This window comes from Syngnathoides biaculeatus, chromosome 16 (genome assembly GCF_019802595.1).
Source record: "Syngnathoides biaculeatus isolate LvHL_M chromosome 16, ASM1980259v1, whole genome shotgun sequence".
NCBI classification, from domain to species: domain Eukaryota; kingdom Metazoa; phylum Chordata; class Actinopteri; order Syngnathiformes; family Syngnathidae; genus Syngnathoides; species Syngnathoides biaculeatus.
Window position 1 is genome coordinate 24,087,240 of NC_084655.1, and position 23,944 is coordinate 24,111,183.

General features: G+C 46.4%; 4 protein-coding genes across 17 annotated transcripts in view; 1 reads left to right on the forward strand and 3 right to left on the reverse strand.

Annotated features, from left to right (window-relative positions):
• The window catches only part of tbcd (tubulin folding cofactor D), a 42,346-nt gene extending 39,418 nt beyond the window's left edge, over positions 1-2,928 (reverse strand). For 4 of the 5 annotated variants that reach the window (XM_061846839.1, XM_061846838.1, XM_061846840.1 and 1 more), the window contains exons 1-5: positions 2,400-2,927; positions 1,639-1,689; positions 1,457-1,554; positions 406-507; positions 178-324 (exon numbers count right to left, since the gene is read on the reverse strand). In XM_061846839.1, coding sequence (XP_061702823.1) covers positions 178-324; positions 406-507; positions 1,457-1,554; positions 1,639-1,689; positions 2,400-2,649 — 648 coding nt within the window. In that variant the 5' untranslated portion in view covers positions 2,650-2,927. Of the gene's footprint in view, positions 1-177; positions 325-405; positions 508-1,456; positions 1,555-1,638; positions 1,690-2,399 lie in introns of all 5 variants that reach the window. The other variant, XM_061846836.1, reaches the window with a different exon arrangement.
• Positions 2,929-3,254: 326 nt separating this feature from the next.
• On the reverse strand, positions 3,255-6,321 carry fn3krp (fructosamine 3 kinase related protein). Its single transcript, XM_061846858.1, has 6 exons — positions 5,865-6,321; positions 5,655-5,806; positions 5,484-5,575; positions 4,294-4,376; positions 4,067-4,189; positions 3,255-3,735 (listed from the first exon to the last, which is right to left on the reverse strand). The coding sequence occupies exons 1-6, from the start codon at positions 6,003-6,005 to the stop codon at positions 3,397-3,399; spliced, it is 930 nt and encodes a 309-aa protein (XP_061702842.1). The 5' UTR covers positions 6,006-6,321; the 3' UTR covers positions 3,255-3,396.
• A 41-nt stretch (positions 6,322-6,362) lies between these two features.
• On the forward strand, positions 6,363-9,178 carry arl16 (ADP-ribosylation factor-like 16). Its single transcript, XM_061846859.1, has 5 exons — positions 6,363-6,571; positions 6,773-6,828; positions 7,646-7,762; positions 7,845-7,960; positions 8,496-9,178. The coding sequence occupies exons 1-5, from the start codon at positions 6,496-6,498 to the stop codon at positions 8,659-8,661; spliced, it is 531 nt and encodes a 176-aa protein (XP_061702843.1). The 5' UTR covers positions 6,363-6,495; the 3' UTR covers positions 8,662-9,178.
• Positions 9,179-9,867: 689 nt separating this feature from the next.
• epn3a (epsin 3a) lies at positions 9,868-23,895 on the reverse strand. 10 transcript variants are annotated; one of them, XM_061846844.1, is made up of 12 exons: positions 23,444-23,892; positions 22,962-23,037; positions 20,329-21,061; positions 17,115-17,233; positions 15,862-15,942; positions 15,446-15,535; positions 14,546-14,629; positions 14,268-14,397; positions 13,296-13,445; positions 12,667-12,732; positions 12,366-12,596; positions 9,868-10,966 (listed from the first exon to the last, which is right to left on the reverse strand). In XM_061846844.1, the coding sequence occupies exons 3-12, from the start codon at positions 20,894-20,896 to the stop codon at positions 10,695-10,697; spliced, it is 1,791 nt and encodes a 596-aa protein (XP_061702828.1). In that variant the 5' UTR covers positions 20,897-21,061; positions 22,962-23,037; positions 23,444-23,892; the 3' UTR covers positions 9,868-10,694. The 10 variants fall into 10 exon arrangements, with proteins under 10 accessions (XP_061702828.1, XP_061702825.1, XP_061702833.1 ...); XM_061846841.1 differs by having other exon boundaries at positions 15,446-15,538; XM_061846849.1 differs by lacking the exon at positions 14,546-14,629 and having other exon boundaries at positions 23,444-23,895.
• Positions 23,896-23,944: the final 49 nt, after the last annotated feature.

Below are 23,944 nucleotides of genomic sequence, written 5' to 3' on the forward strand. Positions count from 1 at the left end.
TCGCGGGCCGCAAATGACCCCCAGGCCGCCAGTTTGAGACCCCTGCTCTAAATGGTCCTCGCATTCAAATCTCTTGAAATTTGCTGACTGCAAACAGAGTTATTGATTTGACGACGTTTCTCTTGAACTTTGTGCCGCAGCGGCAGATAGTCGCGCGTTCGAATCTGTTCTATTTGCCTTAGCAACTGCGAGGATGCGGTCCATGATGGGCTCCCTGGCCCGACCATCTTCGGACTGCAGATTGCCGTCGAGGCGAGAAAGGTCGAAGGGCGTCAGGCAGGTCATGGACAGCCACAGCAGCAGAATGTAACGTGTCCACCACGTCTACAAGGAGGAGAGATTTTGTCAGAAACAATGTTGTCTGCGCCGCAAAACGACAAGAAGGCGATCTTGTGTTGCCGGGACCTCCGTGTCCGTCGGGTCCTGCTTGGACAGCAGTTCCAGCACAGGTTCAACGTCGGCGACCTCGTGAGGAAAACGCCGCATGAAGATTTTGTAGACCCTCACCTGGGCAGAAGCGACAATACATTTACAGTACAACCTCGATTCTCGACCACAATCCGTTCCAGAAGGGATTTGTTCGAAAACCAAATCGCTATTTCCCATTACAATGAATGGAAAAAGAAATAATGCATTCCGAGCCTTAAATGTTTGGCTTTTTAAAACATTTTTTGGGAGCTTTTCCTGATAATAAAATGCGCAGTAGAAATACAACTACAGGGTTATGTACTTTATATGATAAAATGATTTCAGAAATATATTTATTTTTTGCTTTGAATGTATGCTTTAGTAGTAGAAGGAAGTGCCTTGCCGTATCTGTTGCAACTCGGCCCCCAGCCATGTCAACTTTTTTTTTTTATTAACAAAAGTGCAGAATAACTTTAAACAACAATGATGCGGGGGGGAGCAAAAAAAAAAACAAAACTCATAACTCAAGTTAACGAAATCTTTGAACCGAAACAAAAATGCAGAAATGCTAATGGAACACAGCATTATTAAAGTTCACAAGAAAAAAAGCAATCCAAAACTATCAACTACTGCATGAAAACTCTTTGGTGGGGGTGACTCGCCCCCTGGAAGTTCTTTTCTCTTCCAGAAGAACTTATCTAGTGTAACGTCTTTGGAGCCATGACAGGGGGTCAATCGTCCTCATTCGGAAGAAAAAACGGTCAGTAAATGGACCTACCGGAACACGTCTGCGTACAGATAACAAAGCGTGTCATGGATCAGCTGGTCCGGCCGCGCACGTGACGTTATTTCGGGGTTTTGTCGGGGGCATTCGAGTACCAATTTTCGTTCGAAAAACAGAAGCAAAAAAAAATCTCGAAATTTTCATCCAAAAACCGATTTGTTCGAGAACCGAGTATTCACTGGAGTTCTAAGCAACTGGGACTCATCTGCATTTTCTTGGTGTGTATTTTTGAGACCCGACAAACGAGAGCCACGTCGGACCCACCTTGCAGATGACGTAAAGGAACTTGAAGCTCAAGTGAAGCAAGGAAGGAGGGCAGTCCTCACGCCTCACGTACTCCAGTAACGTGTTCACCATGCACTCTAAAACAAAAGGAATGCATTGGAAATGGATTGCTGTTGGATGTTGCCCCCCCCCCTTTTTTTTTTTTTTTTTTTTAAACTTACCCAAGTGTGGGTCCAGTAGATGAGGCTGATCTTGGTACTGGCTGAGCGTGTCTGTTGAGAGGACGCGGCCATCGTGGAACATCATCGAATTGAGAGTCACAGGCAAAAGCGCGGTGGGGGAAACAATGACAGCATTACAACACCCGCTAAATGTCTAAAAAAAAAATCTGCTCACTTGCAACAACAGACAGACAGACAGAAAAAAAATGATTAAAAAACACACAATCTATAAGTTCGGAGTAAGATAAGACATTGACGATGGGACTTTGGGTCAGCAGGTTTAAACACCACTGGGATGGATTTTGGCCAACTCCACATTTCACACTAAGTCAGTCTGTGAGTAAATTGAGACGAGGTCAGCACTATTTCACAGCACAGGCACCAAAAATCATGCAAATCATTGACACCCACTCATTAAGGCTTGTAACTAGCTATAGGCGCCACAAGATGGCAGCAAAACACTCCCCAAAAAAACCTAAAAAAACTGGGCTAATCTGTTCAATGTAGTTATTTGGGACTAAAATGTCATTTTTTTTTTTTAAATCACTTTGGCAGGAGCACCACGAAAGCAAAACGATGATTTTTTTTTTTTTTTTTAGCAAATAAGAGAATAAGTCAGCAAAACTTCCTTGTGTGACATTAAATGGGCCAAGATTACCCACTTGTGAGAAGTTAATGTGATATTTAGACAAAATCCAATGCAGCCTTTTTTGTTTCCATGTTGGGAAACAGTGCTGCGGTTGATTGCGAGTGATGCTGACCCTGAAACTTCTCCGTGGCGGCCTCCCTGCTCGTCAGCTCCCCGTGGACGTCCGGCAGGCTGGCGATGAGAGCCTGGATCAGGTCCCGCTCGGCGAAGCCCTCCAACACACACGTTTTCAGAACACCGTCACGATCTCCTCCCGACTCCATCTCCGTCGCATCACGCCCGCAGTCGACCTCTGCCTCGGAGTTCATCGTTTCGCTTCCCACATCGCCCGAACACGCAACTTGGGTCCTCAATGAAGCCATTTTGTTCACGTTTTAGAGAGCTAGCGTAGGCTGCCTGCAGTGGAGAAGCTAGCTCTTTAGCATTCGCGGCGAGTAAACATAATTTGGGATGCGTTACTGTCCTTGCGTATGCGTTCATGCACGTATTACGCGCTGGATCATCGAGGGAATAATTGCGTGACTATGTTAAACAATTGTAAAATGGCTACGGCTAGTTTTTCTTCAACTCTTTTCATCGTCAAGCTGAGCCAGCAAGGGCTAGCGCATTTTGTGACAAGTGCCCTGCCCTGGTACGGCAAGCGAAACGGCTCAGCTCGCAAGAGGTTGCGACGCATGCTCCTGCAACGACGACCCCGGAAGCGAAACCACGCCAAAGAATGTTGTGGCTGGACACCGAGACGCTCGCATTACGTTATTTGAGTTTCTAAATGCTCACCTTGCTCGTGTTCATGACTTTTCCAGAGATGCTCGTATGTTTATGTTTCCCCAACGATAGCCGTGGATGTCTTTGATCTCTGTGATGTTACGCGTTTGCGTGTCATTGGCACGAGAACGTGAAGATTTTTCCAAGACATTCAGCCAGCACACCCACAAAAACTACACTTATTTGTTTGACTTCATTACTATTTTAAAACAAGAGATTTATGGAATAAACAAACAAACTCCAATGGAAAGACAATTGATCTGTACATTTTACTCTTACTACATTGCTATAGTATGCAAAGTCTTTTATGACTGAAGCATTCCATGGAAGGTAGCTGAGTGCAATCACTTGAGCAGGTCCTTCATCACACTTATCGACGAGCCCCTGTAGCCATCTCCAAAGTGGTTCCAGTGATTCAGGTAGTTGAAGAGTCGATACAGCTGGTTCCTCCTCGCAAAGCCGGGCGCCTTGGGAATTTTGCCGTGGTAGGCGGAGCGGAAGGAGCCGTCGAAGCCTCCGAACATGCCGCCGATTGCCAGCTCGTACTCAGAGTGGCCGTAGAAAGAAGCGGGGTCGAAGATCACGGGCCCTTCGCTGGTTTCTGCCACGTTGCCGCCCCACAAGTCGCCGTGGAGGAGCGCGGGGACCACCTCCGTGTCTTGAAAGAACTCCGGGATCTTCAGCTGTTAACGGACACGCTTCGCTTCACTAGTGCACACCGACCTCATTGCTTTTGAGCATATAGAAAGACAGCAAGTCCAAACACAAGCATGCACTTCAAATAAACATCATTGTGATCATTGCGTAGATGGAAAGCCAGCTTTTATGACTTGAGAAAAAATAGGGACCTCCTTTCAAATACATCTTCAATTACCATATCATCTGCAAATAGCCACTGCCGATTGTCTCCGTGGCTGTAATCAGACAGCGCCCTGTCAATACATAAGCAATTGCACAAAGAAAGGCCCGCTCTCAAATGAACGTCTCGCTTGGAAAATAGTAAATCCGGCGTACCTGCAGCGCCGCCCAAAGCTCTCTGACCTCTCTGTCGCCGTTGGACTTCTCCAGCGTGTTCAGCTGACACTCGAGCTTCTGTCGAGTGTAAAATGTCACCCAGTCGTCCTGCCATTCGTTGTCCTAGGAGAGACAAGAGAACTAGAAGCCACGGTAATGCTGCTTCAAACAATTTGACAGCTTGAAAAGTGGCCACGGGGTTTATCTGCTTTGCGGCACTTGTTTACCTGCGGTATATAGCCGCAGCACGTGCAGGTAAAGAAGCCAAATTTGTCCACGAAAGCCCCCTCAGACTGCCCGGCTCCTTTTCCTGTTTGCACAGATCAATTCATCTCGTTCAAGGCTGCGTCGCTTCAGAAAGTGTTCCTACTTGTCGAGTACGTACAACATACACGCAACAATACGCAAACACAAAGTATTTGCAGAAATAAACACCTGCTACTCTCTGCAGCTGAGTTCGTTGGAAACCACAAGTTTATACACAGGTAGAAAAAAGGTTTTGCATCAAATAAATTCCCAGTGCTTAAGGAGTAAAACTAAAGTATTTGTACAAATAAATCAAATAAACGCCTACAGTAGATTATTGGTTGTCTCGCCTCTTCTAGGTGTTATGCGTCGGTCCCTTATCTGTGTTATCTAGGTCAGTGATTTCCAACCTTTATAGCGCCAAGGCACATATTTTACAATTGAAAAACCCCACGGCACACCAACAAAAGTAAATGTCACCAAAAATGGATTGATTTATTACTGTATGTACTTCCTGCCATCTAATAGAAGAGGATTTTTTTTTGTTTGCTTTGTTCTGTCTGTCATTGTGCCTCACTGGCATAAATAGATGAATAAAGATACATTATTTCTTGGAAATAAATGTTTTTTTTTTTTTTTTAGCAATTACATAAAATTGGATAACTGCTCACGGCACACTATTGTACCCCGGCACAGTGTTTGGGAATGACTGATGTAGGTCGTTCTAGTTTTTTTTTTACCCGCGGCGGTCTAGAGCAGCCGTTCGCTGGGTGTCGTCGGACTTCAATAAACACTCGTTGCGACGGAAACCCGCGTGATCTCTTACCCACGCACAAGAAGCCAGTGTAGTTGCGTGAGGGTTCAAAAAGCTGCCAGTCCAGACAAGAATTTGTGCAAATAAAGGCCTCTTCTTTGCAAATAAACACATGGGCTCACATAAACGTTCTGCGGTCGGACAAACAAACTCCCCGGCCAATATTTCAGGCAGTTCAGAACTTTCAACGCAATCTTTCCTACACAAGAAATAAATAGCGATAGTTGTGCTTCCTCGATGTTTATTTTTAATGGCATCACCCAACCTCAATTCTGAAGTTGACTTTGTGGTATTCCGGGGAATATGACAGTACTGGCCAATATTTGCGATGAAAGAATGAGAATTTGGGCGCGTTACCAACTGTGTGCTGCTCTTTGCTAACTTTCTGCAGCTGTCGCTTGTTGTGGAGGTGAAGATCGGCCAGCTGCTCTCCAAGCTGCTTGGAGTATCTGCACAAGTACAACCAGGTTTCAAAAGGGTTCGCTTCTGATCATTTTTTTAAATGCAACACGGTGAGAGTGGCCTCACTTGTTCAGGCCTCGCATGTCCAGATGCTCCATCACAAAGACGCAACCTCCAGTGTCCAAGTCGATGACCTTGACCGGTTTGGGCACTTTGATGGTTCCTGTTTTGATGATGGCCTCCAAACTGGCCATTTCTCCATCAAACATTAACTTGGCCTGCAGAGGTGTGGTTAGGAAAGCGCACCGGCGGAGTTGGAAACAGGTGAGGGGTTACCTGGCTCTTGTGGTTGATCTTGACGAAGACTTTGCCGGTGTCGGTCAGGTAACTCTGGCCCTGGCTGATGCATCCACCTCCGCTGTGGCCGGCTGACTTTAGCACGGCTGTACCCAACTCTTGCTTTATCTTTTCTTCCATCGCTCAACAAGGACCAAATCCACTCTCAAGTGCAACTAATAACGCACGGACACCCTCCGTTCTGTTTTGATCTGTTTTTTTTTATTCGGGTAATGACGCAAATTGTGTGACGTATGCGCTAACGGGACAAATTGTTGCGTAATTAGACTATACTGGGGAATGAACTTTCCGAAATACATTATTGGCATTCTAAAACCCTTTATTGCATGTTTAAAATATCTAAGTGACATATAGCCACTTACAAATAATACAAATAGCTGGTTACCAAAGCAATGAAATGTTGTGACGGGTACGCGTTTGGGTCTGAATTACTTCCTGTAGCTTTCCTTCCTTCTGACCAATCAGATACTGAATCCCTATCCGGGTTTGTCCTATCACGGGCTCGTTTTTTGATCACGTGAGCGTCACCATGGTTTCCCCGTCGACGGTTTACTTGTGAGCTAAACTGTTCCATGCTAGGAAAATACCACGGGAGGACCCGAAAAACAAAATGAGCAGCAACGAAGTGTGCTTGCTAATCGGAGCTACGGGCGTCGGGAAAACGTTGCTCTTAAAGCGTCTACTCAATATCCTTTTTTTTTGCTCTTTTTGGGATAATTAAACGCATAAAGGCTTAGCAGCTGGTTGCAAGTTAGCAGCTAGCTTGAACGTTTCGCGTATGTTGGTGTCGATGAGCGCGGCTACTCACGGCTAAAAAAAATACATGTACGACAAATGTAAATAATTTGATAAAGTTGTATTGTTGCTTTCTTAACCTTTTCGTCTACGGCTGAGTTTGCACGGAGCTGTTGACGTGTCCAGCCTTCCACATACACTGCCAACGGTAAAAAAAAAAAAAAAAAAATTCCTTAATTACATATTTATAAACCTATTCTGCATGTTTTTAAGTGGTACATATGTATTTTTTACTCATGATAAATGTCAAATACATTTTAGAATTATTTTCTCCCAAATGTTAATTTTTTCATGATATTATTTGTTTATGAATGATGTGAAATAGAAATGTTGTTAAAAAAGATTAAAATCTGATATATTTTTTCATACAACTTATCTATTTATGTTGCAGCCAATTAAAGTATCATTTAGTATAGATGTGTTTCTTGAAGCACGGGGGAAGAGCATCTGCCTCACAGTTCTGCGTCACTCCGGTTTCCACCCACGTCCCAAAAACGAGCGTTTATTGGAGACTAAATTGCCCGTAGGTGTGATTGTGAGTGCGACTGTGCCCTGCGATTGGCTGGCGACCAGTCCAGGGTGTACCCCGCCTCCTGCCCGTTGACAGCTGGGATAGGCTCCAGCACTCCTGCGACCCTTGTGAGGATAAGCGGCTCAGAAAATGGATGGATGGATGGATATATTTACAGATTATTAGCTTTGCTTAGCTTTCTTTTTTACTTTTTAGCATATCTTTTTTTGATTATTTTATACTTGAACGATATACATTTTTATGCAAACTAAAGGCAGGTAAAATAAAATGGTATTTTTTTGGGGATTATTTCAGTGTAGATGATTAATTTTACTGTTTTGTGCAACCGGTATTTTTATTTTGACTTACGACTGCTTTAAAACGATGGGGGTTTTAATGTGGATCGATTTCTTTTGGTTATTTCATGCTCAATTTATGAATTTTCTTTGGGCAGGTGGGAAGCAACCTGACGGACTTGACGCTGAGGAGAAAGAAGCTGACGGTGAGGGAGGTGGGCGGCTGCATGGGCCCAATTTGGCGCAGTTACTTCAGCGATTGCGCTTCGGTCATCGTAAGTGCCGCTTCCTTCCAATCACGGAGCGCTTAAGTTTGAAGCTTATTTATTTACATACATATTTTTTTTTTTTTTTAAGTTCGTGGTGGACTCGGCCAACATCGCTCAGGTGTCGTCGTCGTGCATCCAGCTGCTGACGGTCCTCTCTGACGATGCGCTGCGAGACGCCTCCGTACTTATAATCTTCAACAAGAGGTAAACTGACACCGGTAATATAGATCCATCCATCCATCCATCCATTTTCTTTGCCGCTTATCCTCACGAGGGTCACAGGGAGTGCTGGAGCTTATCCCAGCTGTCAAGGGGCAGGAGGCGGGGTACACCGTGAACTGGTTTCCAGCCAATCGCAGGGCACACGGTCGCACTCACAATCACACCTACGGGCAATTTAGGGTGTCCAATTAATGTGGGGGAGGAAACCGATTACCCGGAGAAAAGCCACGCAGGCACGGGGCAAGGATTGAACCCGGGTCCTCAGAACTGTGAGGCCAACGCTTGTTTGCATGTTCTCCCGCGAAGCCTGCGTGGCTTTTCTCCGGGCGGGCACTCCGGTTTCCTCCTGCCCGTTGACGGCTGGGGTAGGCTCCAGGACTCCCCGTGGCCCTTGTGAGGATAAGCGGCAAAGAAAATTGGATGGATGGTTGACAAGGATTGAAAATGTCCCGTGAAGCCTCGTGACATATTTGAGTCGAATCAGAACTGACCCGGACGCCCCCCCACCCACCCCTAGGGACATGCCTTGCACGATGAGCCTGGCGGAGATCCGCTCGCTCTTCCGACTGGATGAGCTGGCGGCCTGCGCTCCTCAGCCAATCGGCACGCTGGAGACCAGCGCCCTCTCCGGAACGGGCCTGCGGGAGGTGCTGACCTGGCTGGAGTCCGTCGTCGTCAAGTGACATTTTGTCGGAGGGAGGAGAAAGGAGGGGAGGAGGGGAAAAAAAAAAAAAAAAAAAAAGACGACGCTACGGTGACCTACGATTCAAATGGTGAAGAAAATGGAGACGAGGAACTTAGCGTATCGGTCAAATAATACTTTTGACTTATTTAATCGGGGAGAGCGCGGATGGAAGAATCTGTTGGGGAAACATGGAATATATTTTGAAAAGATTAAGAGACAGACAATAATGTTGGTGGCAAAGTGGATGAAGACTGAGGGGCCTTCGTTTGAGGCGATGAACAACAAATACGCGACGGAAAAGTGAACGTTCGCTGCAAAGTTGGAGGCGGACACGTTGAAAAGAATTTGGCGACGCTCAATGGACCTCTAAAGCGCCAATTAGATCCCACTTTCTTTGAATCGGACGGACGCCATAGTTTAATTCGGGGGGGTTCATTTAACTGGTCCGATCGGTTGGCAGAAAGCAAACAGATTGTACACGGACAACATTTTTTTCGAATAAAAGACAGAAAGTTTGTGAATGATTTGAGAGCCTGTGCCGGGAAAAAGAAACAACTTTTTGTACCGTATGGAAATGAAATAGTTGTGGAAATGTTCAGTAAAAAAAAAAAAAAATTGGAATGAACGCAGGCACGTTTTAATTGATGTGAAATTTCGTATTTATGTCTTTGTTCATCGATCAATGCCAGCGACGTGTTGTGAAAGGTCGAGCAGTTCCATGCTTTTCCACTAGATGGCAGACGATCCTCTTTTTGTGGCACTTAGTTGTGCTATGACTTAAAAACAGTCCTGGCATTATAAATATGATGCATTTTGATGGTGATCCAGCAAGGATGACCATTGAATTTCAAATGAGGGGAAGGCGGGGGGGGGGGGGTGGCTTTTACCTGATATTAAATGTTATAACTATGTTAAAATTGACATCATGTGACAAGTTGAACTGTAAATGTCCACACTCAAATTCATCTGGAAGATTTCAGGTGCTGCCGTTCTTGCTCACGTTGTGTGCCGCCGTTTTGGTTAGCAGCAGTATGATCGACGGCGTTCAAAACGGTTAATATTATCACATAACGCAAACACGCACTAAAGATGCAGTGGGTGGGGTGCTGCTGTTTTGGTTAGCGGCAAACGTTAGCAACAGCCTAAATCGACTTTCCACAACAACAACAACAGGTCAGCTTTCGAAGGGAACTCATTTACAACATGAGGTAAGACTCCAGACTTTAATGAAGAAGTGGAAATAATCTTTCCATGCTGCTGTTTTGGTGAGCAAGCGTGTTGGCAACAGAGTTCCAAATAGGCTCCCGCTAACCAGGTAGCCTTAATATGAGTTTTACTTTCTTAACAAAAACAAATTTGCCAAGGATGCAGTGGCTGCTGCTGTTCTGGTTAGCAACAGAGTTCTAAATGGGTAAGCCAGTTAGCCAGTAGCCGGAATCGCGTTTCCTCGTGAGCACCTCGGAACTCAAATAATGCCAGCTACGGTCTTTGTATTTCTAACTGATTATTCGCATCTATTTTTCAGGGTCGGCGACTATTTCAGTAAATTAAGTATCGATAATCAAGTAGAAGTCATTGACGGAGTGCTTCACTTCCACCCTTCTAATTTGTTATTTAGAATAACACGCGAAGCACTTTCAGCCCACGCGAACTACGTGACCTTCTAATTCCAATTCCAATTCCAAAAGTGACCGTGCTGTTTTGAGTCCATAGTGTCGAACAACAACGGCGGCAGCAGGCGGTGCCACAAACAGCTGAGTGTGCAACGGGATTGTTGACGAGACAAAAGCGCAACGCGTTTGAGTGGAAGTCAAAGCCAAAAAGTGCAACAACACACTTTTTCGACACCTTCGCCAATTAGCGATTTACATGACATCATTTCTAACCTGTTACTGCATCCGTTAGCTTGTTATGCCACAATGTAGGAATTGGAAAAAAGAAAAAAAAAAAAATCAGGGCGGGAATGTCACTCGACTCCTCAGGAGGGCTGCAGTTCATTTTTCCCTTTTGCGACTATAGTTGTATTGTTCCTCATAGGAAAGGGTTCTGATTATTGAGCGCGGGCTGCGACGCCGGGGCGCCGCCCGTGGAGAGGGGCAACAGAGGCTGGGGCAGCTCCAGGCCGCCGGCGCGGGTCGGGTGGGTGAAGGACGACGGGAGGCTGGTCGGCTGCTGGCCGGCGGGCGGGGGCAGAGGCAGGGAGGCGCTGTAGGGCAGGGAAGGCTGCGGCGGGCCCGAGCCCGGCAGGCCCGCAGTCGCTCTGGCCGGCTCCGGCTGGAACGGGTTGAGGGCGGCGGAAGGACCTGCGCCCGGCGGCAAAAACGAGAGGCGTACTTGATACTTGTCGCAAACGTTTGTCTCCGTCTGGGCTTGACCTCGTTTGAACTCTGCTACAGACTAAAACAGCTGCAAATACGTCCCTCCATGACCTCCTTTCAAATCATGTGACCAGAGCTCGTGCACGCGACGTCAGCGTTTTCACGGCGCCATATTGGCGGTCAAAAAAGAGCCGCTCGACACCGCGGGGGACATCGAACCGGAGCAGAATATTCACGATAGCCGAGACCTGTCGTTGACCAGAGCTCGTGCACGCGACGTCAGCGTTTTCACGGCGCCATATTGGCGGTCAAAAAGAGCCGCTCGACACCGCGGGGGACATCGAACCGGAGCAGAATATTCACGATAGCCGAGACCTGTCGTGCTGTCGGTCGTCACAGCAGACACGAGACCGATGCTCAAAGAGATCATTCTATGGAATACCATCTGAAAAGATGGATTTTACACACGACAGGTAGGAATTTTGCTTCTTCTCAATCTTAAATTCCCAACAAGTATTTATAATGCCAAGTTGGCTCATTTGAGAACAGCGCGTTTAAAAAAAAAAAAAAAAAAAAAAAACGAGAAAAAACAAGAAAAAAAAAAGGACAGGGAGTCGTCTCCAACATACACGGACGCGCGTTGCGGCCACACGTTAAACTTCGGTTAACCCCAGACGGACTTATTATTTTTTTTTTTAATATGCATTGTTCTCAAATGAGTCCAATGCGTATTTAAAAAAAGAAAAATAAACCGTCGGTCACACAGAGGTTTACAGAAGTTCAACATGTGGCTGCAACACGCTTCCGTGTACGGGGGCCGAAGCGATTTATTTATTTTTTAAATACACATTGGACTCATTTGAGAACAATGCATATTTAAAAACAAAAAGAAAAAAAAAAAAAGTCTCATTTATTGAAATATTGGTATTTGTATTGAAAAAAAATCTGAGTGGCTCCATCATGTGGGATTTATTCTTGATTGAGAACAGATCCAGTAACGAAGTATTGTGTATGCGTCCAGACTTTTCCACGCTTTCAAACTCTTCCGTGGAAATCTCGACGACTTACTCAGCAGATCCGCGTGAAGATTCAGTTGTCCAAGACAAGCGCAAGCGGGTTAACGGTCCAATTTCTTATCGGCGAAAACTTCGACTTCGGCATTAAATACGGCTCCCCGATGCCAAGTGTGTCTCATTTTTCCACGTACCTTCGCTTATCATCACCTTCTACGTGTCTAACGGTATCGGACAAAACTGTGGCCGTCGTGCCACAAGACATATTTTCGTGTCGTCTCCAACCGACTTGGCATTGAGCTCAATGCCAGTGACAACGAAAACCGGAACCGTCCCCGGAGGAGACGCGATGGTCGACAGTCGGCAAATACCTGATAGAAAAGGATTGGCGGGCTTGGCTTGCGCGCCGGCAGGGATCAGAACGTCCAGGTTGACCAGGGAAGCGGCGGCGGGGCCCAGGAAGGACTCGGGGGTGTGCAGCGTGCGGGGGTCGGGGTCCGCCAGGCTCTGGCCCAGCTGGTACAAGTCGAACATTTCGGGGCTGCCTTCCCTCTGCCCGTTGAGCTTCCCTCCGTCCATGGCCTCGTCGAACAGATCGTCATCTGAAAGCGCAACTTGTCCTGTGTTTGTTTTGGAGCGGACAAAAGTATTGGCACGTCGCAAATTCTTTACCTGAGGGGCTGATAGCTCGGAGAGGAGACTTTTTGGGTGTTGTGAAAGGATCCGCGGCGGACGACCCTGAAACATAATTGCCGCGTATTAACTGCCATCACTTTCCACAGCGCTTGACCTCGACGAGAGGTGGGGGGGCCAAATTCCCCCCCCCCCCGGTTGCTCTCAGGCCGGCGGGGCCACTTTAGAACGCCTCGTCGTCGGCTGCGAGCGTTCGCAAGCCTCGGAGGGCGACGGAAAGAAACACAAAGTCCAACTTAACAGCCAGCGTGTAGACTGTGGCAAGGGAATGAGAGGCCACTTTAGAGCGCCTCGTGGTCGCTCCGACCCAGTGAGGTGCACCGGATATACTTTTACTTTGTGTAGTTGTACTTAAAACATTAAGGCACTACGTGCTAAAGTAGCATTCATTTTTCCGCGTGTCAAACTGACAGGACGTTCATTTTCACTTAAAAGGGACTTTGATGAACCAAATGTACACTTTGGGGAATTTCTGAGGAAGTCAGAGGAGAATGTGGAAAACTGGACAAGAAGGCCAGAACTGAGATCCGAAGCCCAAACTTTACAACCGTGATACAAAATGTGCTAACCGCGAGTCCACCGCGCTGAACGGTGAAATGTGCGCTCACCTGGGGCCCACGGGTTGGACGAGGCAGAGGCAGGCGGGGGGTCCCAAGGGTTGACCGGGAGCGGGCCGGGCTCCCAGGGCGGCGGCGGGCTGCTGGAGGCGGGCGGCGCCATCCAGGGAGGATCCACCCTGGACGAGCCGCTGCTTCCGTCTTTTATTATTGCACATGGCAAAAGGAAAGAGTGGACGACTCGGTTAGACATTTTTCAGCCCCCCCGAAAGTGCCACAATTTGGGGTCGCGTTTGACTGAGAAAGAGACGCGTGAATTTCGGCTGCTGAAAGTATTTGGAAAATATAATATTCATAGGATAGAAGTGCGGCCACATACACACAGTATCGTCTATAAACAGCTGTCTCTGCACATTAAAATTCACACACACACACACGTTCACACTTGAGATTCGCCTCGACAAGCGGAAGCGAGCAGCCAGTCGGAATACTGATGCTGGCTGGTCGTCATGGAAACGAAAGCCCGACCCGCCATTGGCTTAGCAGTATATCGGGAAGGATGAAGCTCAAATGTGCCGCGCATATAATTTCAGTATGGTGAAAAAGTTGATTGATTTCAGTTATTCCATTCAAAAAGTGGAATGTATCCAGTACACAGACTGATATATTGCAAATGATCTTTAAACTAATGAAAGAAAAAAAAAAATCACAAATTCTGTCATTTTAAAACCGGCAATACTTGGGGTCTTGTGACAAAAAAAAGTGTGAGAGAAATATTAAAACGCCAAGAAACCATTTTACATTGTGGAGGGGAAAAAAAAAAAAAAAGCATAATGTTTCCATCTACAGCATATATTTTTTTTTTAATTGCAGTCACCGACAACTTCCAATAATATCAAAATGTTATTCAATACATTTCCGCTTAAGGTCATAAAAGGTTTTACGCCGACTTTTGTTCCCCTCCCCCGCCCTCAATTTCTAGATTTCTGAATAATTTGTGCGATTTCACGCTCGGCTACTCACCCAAGGGGTCCCAAGGGTCCGTGGCTCCCGCACGAGCGGACCCCCGGAACGGAGTTTTGTTCCAGACGTTTTCGCTGGGAGGGGGCTCTTTGGGCACTGCGAAAACATCCACCAGGTCCATGAAGGCGGTCTGAAAGCGCGGAAAAGACAAAACGGGTCAGCGGTTGAAACCTTTCCGTGCAAAAACAAAATCAGAACAACCCCCGTAAAAATTCTCAAATTAAAACTACGCAGCAATATGTGACCAACTCGCCCCCCCCCCCCCCCCAGTTTCATACCCCGCCTTTAGTCGCCATCTCGCGTTTGCTCTCCTCCAAAGCTTTCTTGAGCATTGACTCGTCTCCCTGGCGACCCAGTTGCTCCTGTCGACACATACACACACTCGCACGCCTTAGGACCGTCACAAAGTGCGGTAGAGTGGGTAGCTAAAGTCTACACACCCCAGTTTGGACATCAGGATTAGGTCAAAAATTCCAAAAATGACATGAAAAATGTGTCTCCTTAACCTGTACAACGCAATTGGGGAGCAAAAAAAAAAAAAAAAACTGCAATCAAGTGCCGAGGAAGTGACTTTTACCGGTCCGGCCCTGTTAGCACTGCGCTAGTGTGTTACTGCCGTGGCTCAGTGATTTTTACCAGTATGTTTTTTTTTTTCCCCAACCGGACGGCCCCCTTAGCGAGGCGCTAGCATTAGCACGGCGGCGCTACCGTTAGCGTAGCGGCGCTAGCATGTTACTGCCCTGTCTCAGTGATTTTTACCAGTATGTTTTTTTTAATCCGGCGCTGTTAGCGCGGCGGAGCTAGCTACCGTTAGCGCAGCGGCGTTAGCGTTAAACTCTCTGTGTACCATCTTTGTAAATATCTCAAGTTTGAATGTGGATTTCAATGTGGGCACTTGCGGCTTTTACACGGCTGCGGCGTATGTATGTACCAAACGGTATTTCCTTTACAAATATACTGGGTGAGGCTTATAACCAGACGCGCTCCGTAGGCCGGGAATTACGGTAGTTGAATGAATGGATTGAAATGATTTTTTTTCCCTGAATTTTCCAACATTGCTCATTTTTTCGATTCACGTTGAATGAATTAATAACAAAACATCCCATTTTGTTCATAGAGTGCCACAAAATCCGGCGCGGCGTCACGTCTCGACTTGGGACTACTTCTCGGCCGCCTACCTGCTGGTGCGCCTCCTTGCTCATGTTCAGCGCCAAGCGGAGCTGAGAGTCCTCATCCATATCCAGCTTGGTGGGCGTTCGCTTGACGGACTGCTGAAAAAGAAAGACAATTAAAGGAAAACGTTTCGACGTTTGTCTGAGTGTGCATTTGACGTCACCCTGGGTCACCACCTCGCACCGTTGACAAGAGAAGACCGACCACTTTGTTAAAAATGAGACCTGTGGCAGAAAGTTAGCCAATTGGACCGAAATACACGACATGGACAAGAGTATCGGGACACTTGAAAATGCTAGAATTGTTTCCAAAACTTCCGACAAGTCGCTACTGTTGTCCGTGTCGTGTGAGAAAGCAGCTGGAAGGAGGAAGAGAGGAAAATGAAAAATAAAATGAGTCCCCGGACCGAGTGAAGCGATACCTTCTTGGCGACCTCGTTGCTGATGCTCACAGCGAGCTGCATCGCGGTCTTTTCATCCAGAACCACTGTTGTCGTGGTCGGCTGGGGTCAAGCGGAGCAAAGATTAGGAGGAAAGACTGGAGCGACAAATCGAGCCCGAAGCTTAATACCGTTCATTCGATTTCTTGCGCACTTCCTTCTCACAACTACCAGGCAAAGAGGCTGCGTGTCGGGCGCCCGGCCGGGAATCAATACGTGCTTCCTGTTTGGCTGGATCACAGTAATGGATCAGAACGCCATTACTGGCCGAGTCCGAGACGGAGACGTTCTGTTCTCAGACACGTTCTGGCATGCGTAAGATGAGCTCAGTGATTTGGTCGGACACGGACGTGGGCGATGCCGTGCCAACGGCGGCCGCTTGTGTTTTGGCACAAAATGCACAAAAAACAACTAACAGTACAAACAATTCCCACAACCCAAAGCAAATGTTCCGGTTTCCCCCCCCCCCCCCAGGACAAAATATGATTACCCAAGTGTCATCTCAATGCATAGCAATTTGCGATTTTAATAGGCAACACAGGACATTTTGTACTACGCTATTCCTTGTGTTTCTTTGGCTCTTTGAACGAAAACTGGAGTATTATGGGCAAAATGAGCATCCTGATTCTTTATCGATGTGGTAATCGCGATTATTCAATAACATTCATTCTCAATTATGGGAAGGCCTCCGCTGTTCCACTACGACCAAAGGTCGGTTGGTCGTGATCGCGCCGAAAAGTCACATTTTTAACACGTTCACTGCCATTGACGGCATTAGACGTCACATATCCGCGTTAACGAGGAAGGTTACCAGTCCCACTAACTCAGTCTTACTTTAAACTGGACCAACCCAAACTTCTTTCCTTTGACGTCGTCACATTTCACAACGTAGCCTGCCCTTCCCGCCATGTAACAACAGAAGGGCGTGTCCGGCCTAAAAGCCCAGCGCGATTCTTACAACGCACGAGTGATGCTGCAACGCGTGCACGCGCAAACGCCACGTGCACTAAGTCAAAACGGCAGCCGGCGTACACAACAGAAGTGACAACGCTGGAGTGCTTATCCAAATACAACAATAAAAGGAGCCCGTTATTCTTTGATTAATGTGAAATTTCTCATTTGTTTTTTGACATTGGGATTGGCGGGTCGATCCAAATCACCATTGATCCATCGGTGCACGCTTTACAAATATGGGGGAGTGATACGTAGGTGCCGTACGGCGCGATCGGGCCTACCTTTTCACTCTCCTCCCGGCTCATGGCCAGCGCCAGCTGCAACTGGAGCTCCTCCTCCCCCGTGGTGGTGGGCCGAGCTTGCTCCAAGTCCGGCGCCAGCTTCGACGAGGAAGAGGAGGCTGGAGGGAGGGGAGGAGAGACGAGGAGTGAGTGTTTTGGGAAGTGGGGGGGGGGGGGGGAACGGACCCCCCCTAAAACATTGGCTGCGTTTTAGGGTCAGAGAGGCGCCGGCACTGGCGTTGAATGTTAATCTATCGGCCGGCGCTCCTTGTTTGGGATCTTTGTCGCCGCTGCGTGCCACTCGGTGGGTCCGCGGTGAGGACAATGCCGCGCCTGTGCGGAGACCGTGGAGCGGGTACGGGGGGGTGCAGAAGATGGATGGGGAATTGGAGCGCGGCCCATCAAAAGAGCACAAATACCTTTGCAGAACTGCAACATTAATTGGACACTCTAAATTGCCCCGAGGTGTGAATGTGAGTGTGGCTGTTTGTCTCCACGTGCACTGCAATTGGCCCGCAACCAGTTGAGGGTGCACCCCGCCTCCAGCCCGTTGACAACTGGGATAGGCTCCAGGACTCCCCGCCACCCTCATGAGGATAGGCGGCTAAGAAAACGGATGGATTTTTTGATAAAATCAAACTGCATTATGTTTTTTTTTTTCTCCCCACCCAGCATTTCAAATTGACAATCGAGAAAATGCGCCAACATTTTGGTCCGTAACGTCTGCCAGAAAATGGGCAAAAAGCGTTGATTATTGTTTTCAAAAATTAAGAAAAAAAAAAAAAAAAAAAGACAAGTCTGCTTTCTGGCAATATTTACTCTTGACAGGCTGAAATCTTGAGGATTTGGACATTTTGAAGGTAAGCAAGGTAGCTAAATGATTAATTGATCAAAATTCCTTCACGATGAATTTGATAATCAATTAATTGTTGCACCTCTAATTATTTGTGTGTTTTTTTTTTTTTTTTTAATTATACCAGAGTGTAACTTTTTGTAATTTTCCTACACTCGTTACCAACGACTACTGGAGAAAAATTCCTTAAAAATGATTCTGATTCTAATGGAACGAGAGCCAACGGACAGCATCCCCCCCCCCCCCCCAATAAAATCGAGAAAAAAAAAAAAAAAAAAAAAAGACGATACGTAACGAGATTCTGAATTTTGTCTGCATGCCGACCCCGTGTGGAAGCACTGAAGCAGCCGGTCGTCGTTTGAAGGTGGTGAGCTGCCACGTTTCCACCGGCACTCCTCACCGACCGAAAATGCGGGGAGGGCATATTGAGGGTGGCGGTGTTGCGAGGGAGGGGGGCGGAGGGGATAAAACAGTCGGGTAGCGTCTGCAAATGTGCTTCTGAGCGCAGCACCAAACCTTCGTTTTACACATTTCATTTAAAAGCAACCCAGACAGCATCAAGAGCCGAAGGGTGCGACTGTGGGTTCGCTTTGTGAAGGCGGGAAAGAGACGGGACGTGGCCCACATTTTCAAAAAGTATCATTTATCGACTCATCGATTAGCAAATTCATTGCCAACTATTTTCATAACGATGCTTTCGAGACTTTTCCTTTCAGCGGCAAAATAATCAGATTTTGATTGTCCGTAATGAAAACAAGCTGATTATATTATTATTTGAATGAATGTCCTGTTTTCTAATAAAGGAAAATTACGTTTTTTCTAATCCGATAAAAAAAAACATTGACATATTCATTATTTATTAAAATAATTGTTACTCGCAGCCCTAATGCAAGTGGCAACTGCCGAGCTGGTTTACACTTGGTTACGTTTCATATTTGTGCATTTTTTTTTAACTTTTCACTGCTTGTTTGCCTACAAAAATGAAAAGTGTTAAAGTAGAGTTTAGTCTTCTCCCTTTTGGCAAAATTCAGCACAATTCACAGAACGCTCAATTAATTAAATAAAAATCGGTCACTATGTCCAGCCTGAGTTTTAATATATTCATGACTGTGAATGCACAATATTTATTTATTTACTGCCATTTGTTACCAAAAAAAAATGTCTATACTCTTTGATTATGACACCAGTGGTAATGGATTCAATCCAATGATTTAGTGATTTCAAATTGATTTGTCATGGAACAGTTAAGCAAAGTTGTGTATGCCTCTCGTGCTGGTGAGCTTGTTTTTGCTTGTTTTTTTTTTTGGGGAGCGCACGCACACATACGGGCTCTGGGCCTCATCCCTCCCCCCCCCCCCTTTTGTTATTGCAGATTAGCTGATGTGACAGCACACGGGAGAAAAACAGGAATGCTGAAGTTGGCCAAGCGCAAAATGGAAAACTCTTAAAACAAAAAGAGAAAATATTGCCGAATCTGGGCCGACTACGTGTCAACAAGGTGAACCTTTAAAGGTTACGCGCATTCCATCACAGGTCGCACGGAAAGGAAAGTCAGGTAAAAATCTGCAGGCGTGCCTCAAAGGCGGCTGCCCACCAGTGACACGCTCGCAATTTGATTGTTTCTGAGCCCTACTGCAAAGAATTTGGGGCAAATTTTGCTCAGCAATTTTTCATGCCGAGAGACTCCTACATAAAAACACCGTAATTTTCGGCCTATAAACCGCAATTTTTTTTTCCACGTGCTTTCAACCCTGCGGTTTCTGCGGCGATGCGGCTAATTTGTGCATTTTTCCAAACGGCCGCAAGGGGGCACTCGAGCGGAAAAGGTAAGCGTGAGACCGGTGGAATATATGTGCCGAGGAAGTGACTTTTACCGGTTCGGCCTTGCTAGCGCTGCGCTAGCGTTTTACTGCCGGTCTCAGTGATTTTTACCGGTATCTTTTGTTTTTTTCTTTTTAAACCGGGCCTGTTAGCGCGGCACTGGCATTAGCGCGGCAGCAGCGCTAGCGTCAAACTCTCCGTTTGCCGTCTTTGTAAATATCTCGTGTTCAATGTGGGTACTCGCGGATTTTAACACAGTTCTGGCAAAAGTATGTACCAAACGGTATTTCCTTTACAAATGTACTGGTTTAGGCTGATAAGCACTCTGTAGGCCGGGAAATACGGTATTCATTTAGGCCGTTGTAGCGCTCAGGATAGGCGCACGCCCTGAAAGCGGAAGGTCACAGATTCGTATCCCTGCTTAAGCGCACGTCGTCCCTATGAATGAATGCGGTCGGATGTTTAGTGGTGGCCAGAGGGGGCCGTAGGCAGAGAATGGCAGCACGACGTGTACGGAGCGCGAGTCGTCTTGCTACTCACACTGGAGAGACGAAGGAGAACTTCTGGAGCCGTACGTCCCGTAGTGGGCTGCGTGGGCACCCGGGTACGGCGGAGGGAGCTCCCCGTATTCGCCGTAGGCCCCCACCATGCGCGACTTGGTCTTCAGCGCCTGGGCCCGGTCCTTTTTCAGCTTTTCCGGGTCTTTCAGCAGAGCGACCAGTTTCTTGGCCTTCTCGCGGATGTGGATACCCTGGTCCTGTCCGTCGCGGTCTATGTACTGGAAGTCCTTCAGGGTCTGAATGGAGTAGATGTTGTCCCGGCACTCCTGCGCCACGCGGTCCGAGCCCGTCTTGATCAGGTAGTCCAGCAGGGCCAGCGCCTTGTAAACGTGGCGCCAGTTCTTGCCGTGGTCGTTGAGCCGTCTCCAGATCATGCCCATGATCTCGGTGAAGGCCACCATGCTGTAGGTCAGGTCGGCGATCTCGGCCATCAGCGAGCCGGAGGCCCCCCACGGGTCGTTGGAGGTTGCCTCGCGCACCTTGATCTCCGCCTCCGTGTAGTTGTTGACCACATTTTTCATCTGGCGGCGCAACGACGAGGTCTGCATGGTAGCGGTGGTATTCCGAACTCCGGTGTGGCAGGAAAAAATAATTAAAAAAAAAAAAAAAAAAAAAACGGGGAGGTTTTTTTTTTTTTTTTTTTTTTCAGAAGAAAAAAATGAAAGAAATCAAAGCTCGTCTTTGCCTCTTCAATTGTTTCCGCAAGTTTGTTCCTGTTGGGGAGGAAGATAACAGGCGAGACGTTTAAGTTCATTTAAACTAAAGTACCGGAAAACACGTGACACGTACCAGTGATACTTGAACTTATGAATCCCAAATTTTTTGCTTTGTGTGGCAAGCCACAATTTTGTGCATCAGTCCTTGAGGCACTTTCAGTTGTTTATTGAACAGTACAAACACTCAAACAAATAAACTGTTAGCCTAATAACAGAATTGCCTACGTCGCTTTTGCGGACAATAAGAACACACGCACAAATTCAACAAACAAGTCAACCTTTGCGGACGACTTTGACGACTGGGAATCCACACAGACGTGATGTAAGTAAAAACATTTTTAGCAAGCGTACAAGTATTGGGGAATTATGGCGTTAACCTAACAAAATACAAAATGAGAAAACGAGCTAAGAGCTACAGTAAGACAACAGTGATGTTCAGAAGCTCTCATGCCGAATAACCACCGAACTGTTCCCTCCGTACGTCAAACTCCAAAATTCCTATCAATCAGACTCAAGATATACTAATTAATGACCCTTTATCCAACTAGTTTTTCTCTGTATTGTCTTTTCTTGCGTTTGCTGTATTTTTAGGAAATACAGAGCTGCTTTTCTTGTGAATGGAATGGATTATTCTTGGTCCGGGATTTCAATAATGAAGTCAAGGCACCGCTGGAAAAAGAATGTGAAAATGAAAAAAATGTGACCCGGCTACAATTTAGTTGCTAAATTTTACATAGACGTAGTGTCCTCGATCAACCTCACGTGCACGTTTTTGGAATATGGGACAAAGCGGTGTACAGTATACGCAAACGCCACACAGGAAGGTTGCAGCAGAAATTGACATCTGGAACCGTAGAACTGTGAACCACACGCGCCACAGGAGGAACAAAGGGGGCTCACCCCATATAAATGCAGGTGTTAAGAGGGGGAGGCGGAACTCCACCCCGGCACCTAAACTCATTTTTCAACGGGACAATGCAAAGTGATTACGAGGCAAAAAAAAAGAAACAAAAAAACAAAAAAAACAAACATTGTTTCCAAGTAGACTCAGACAAGGGGAGGTGTTTTGGAAACACCGTTCACTACGTTGGGCTGCACTTCGGAATAATCAATACAGTCAAGGTGGGGGAAATGATAACATCCAAATGAGACGGATAATACATACATGGGCCACAATATTAGGGAAACCCACACAATATTATGTGAACTATCAAAAAGACTCCCTTGACAAAGATGAAAATGCAATATTGCTTGACATTGACAGATAAGAATTAATGACAAACGTTTTAGTTATGCGAGAAAGTACTTAACACGTCCTTCAATATGACAGCTTACCTCAAACTAAAACCATAATAACAATGAGCATAATTGTTACCAGCATGTCAATCAAGTGAGCATCTTCACCTGTTTGTTTTGACAGGCACGGAGTTAGTTAATAGCCCAAAAACTTACACTACTGATGTATTTAGGGTTGAAATTCTGGTACAATAGTACCGTTCCCCCCCCGGCCAAATCCGAATCACTATGACGTTAAAAGGGCTTCCGGTCCGAGTCGAATGGCGCCTTTTACTGCGTAAATTTCCGGCAATGTGACGTCATCTCCCATCAAAGAAGGAAACGCCTTTACTGATTGACAAACTAGCGGAAACAAAAACAAAAAAATATAACCCTGGTTTTCCCCCACGTTTGTACACAGACTACTCAGCAGCGACATTTTAGTTAGTTCATATATTTTTAAAAACGGTTACCCATCTTTTATGGCCTTTCAATAGACTGGTGAATGTGTTGTTAATGTCCTTAAAACGTGCACTTTAGCCACGCTCCCACTAAAAAGGATGGCAAATGTTCCAACAAAACCCCCACAAAAAAATGTGCGCGACACAAATTCAAAAGTCACCTTAAAGATTCTTGAGACGGGTCATATGGATGCGTGACGTCATGGCGATTCAGGTGGTCCACTTCCTGTTACTTCACTAACGACAAAACGAAATATAAACACGGATTTTTTTTTAAAAAAATAATAATAAATTCCTTTTCGTACAAAGTTTCAATAGTACTGATTCGACACGGGATGGCCTGCTGTAAATTTAGTTTGCTTTTTATTAATAAAAAAAAACATATCTTCGCCTCTCACAACAGTATATCGCCCATAATGTAAGTGTAAATGGGTTCAAATTCGATGGCCGAATTCATTCAAAACGAAATTTCCCGTGTATGTCGAATTTGCCCGGGACGTTGCGGCAAAGCGACCGAAGAGAACAACTCCGGTACCGTGACTCAGCTTCCGTGATTACGTGGGGGGAGAAAGTTAAAAACGTGCATTCAAGATCAAATAATACGTCAAGTATTGCTTTCTTCTATCCCCCCCCGCTCTCTTACCTTCATGATAAGGCTGCGTCAAGCTCCCAACTCGAGGAAGAGGAGGAGAGAAGACCAAAATGTGCCTCCGCCTCTCGGCATATCCTAACTGGGCGACAAAGCAAAAACAAAAAAAACCACACTAAAAGTCTGCAAAAAATATCTGCCGTCCCGGTTCAAATTCTGAAAGAAAGGAATCGCAGTTCACATGGGCGTAAAGCTGTGTTGTAAAAGGCTGCGGGCCGCCTGCACCTCAACTAAAACCACCAAAGTGGAGGAAGGGGAAAAGGTGGGGGGGGGGGTGGAGTGCAGTCGCGCTTAACCCTTTCGTTGCTCTCCGAAGAAGAAGACGGCCCTTAAGTGCTCGTACTCGGCACTTATGTACAAAAAGCTGTCTCACATTCACACGACCTGCTTCACTAAAAAAAGTTTAAAAAAAAGTACAAACTGTGAGATCGGGAAAAAGTGACATTTTGCAATCACATGATCAAAAGCACTGGCAGGTTTTTGAGCATTCGGCAC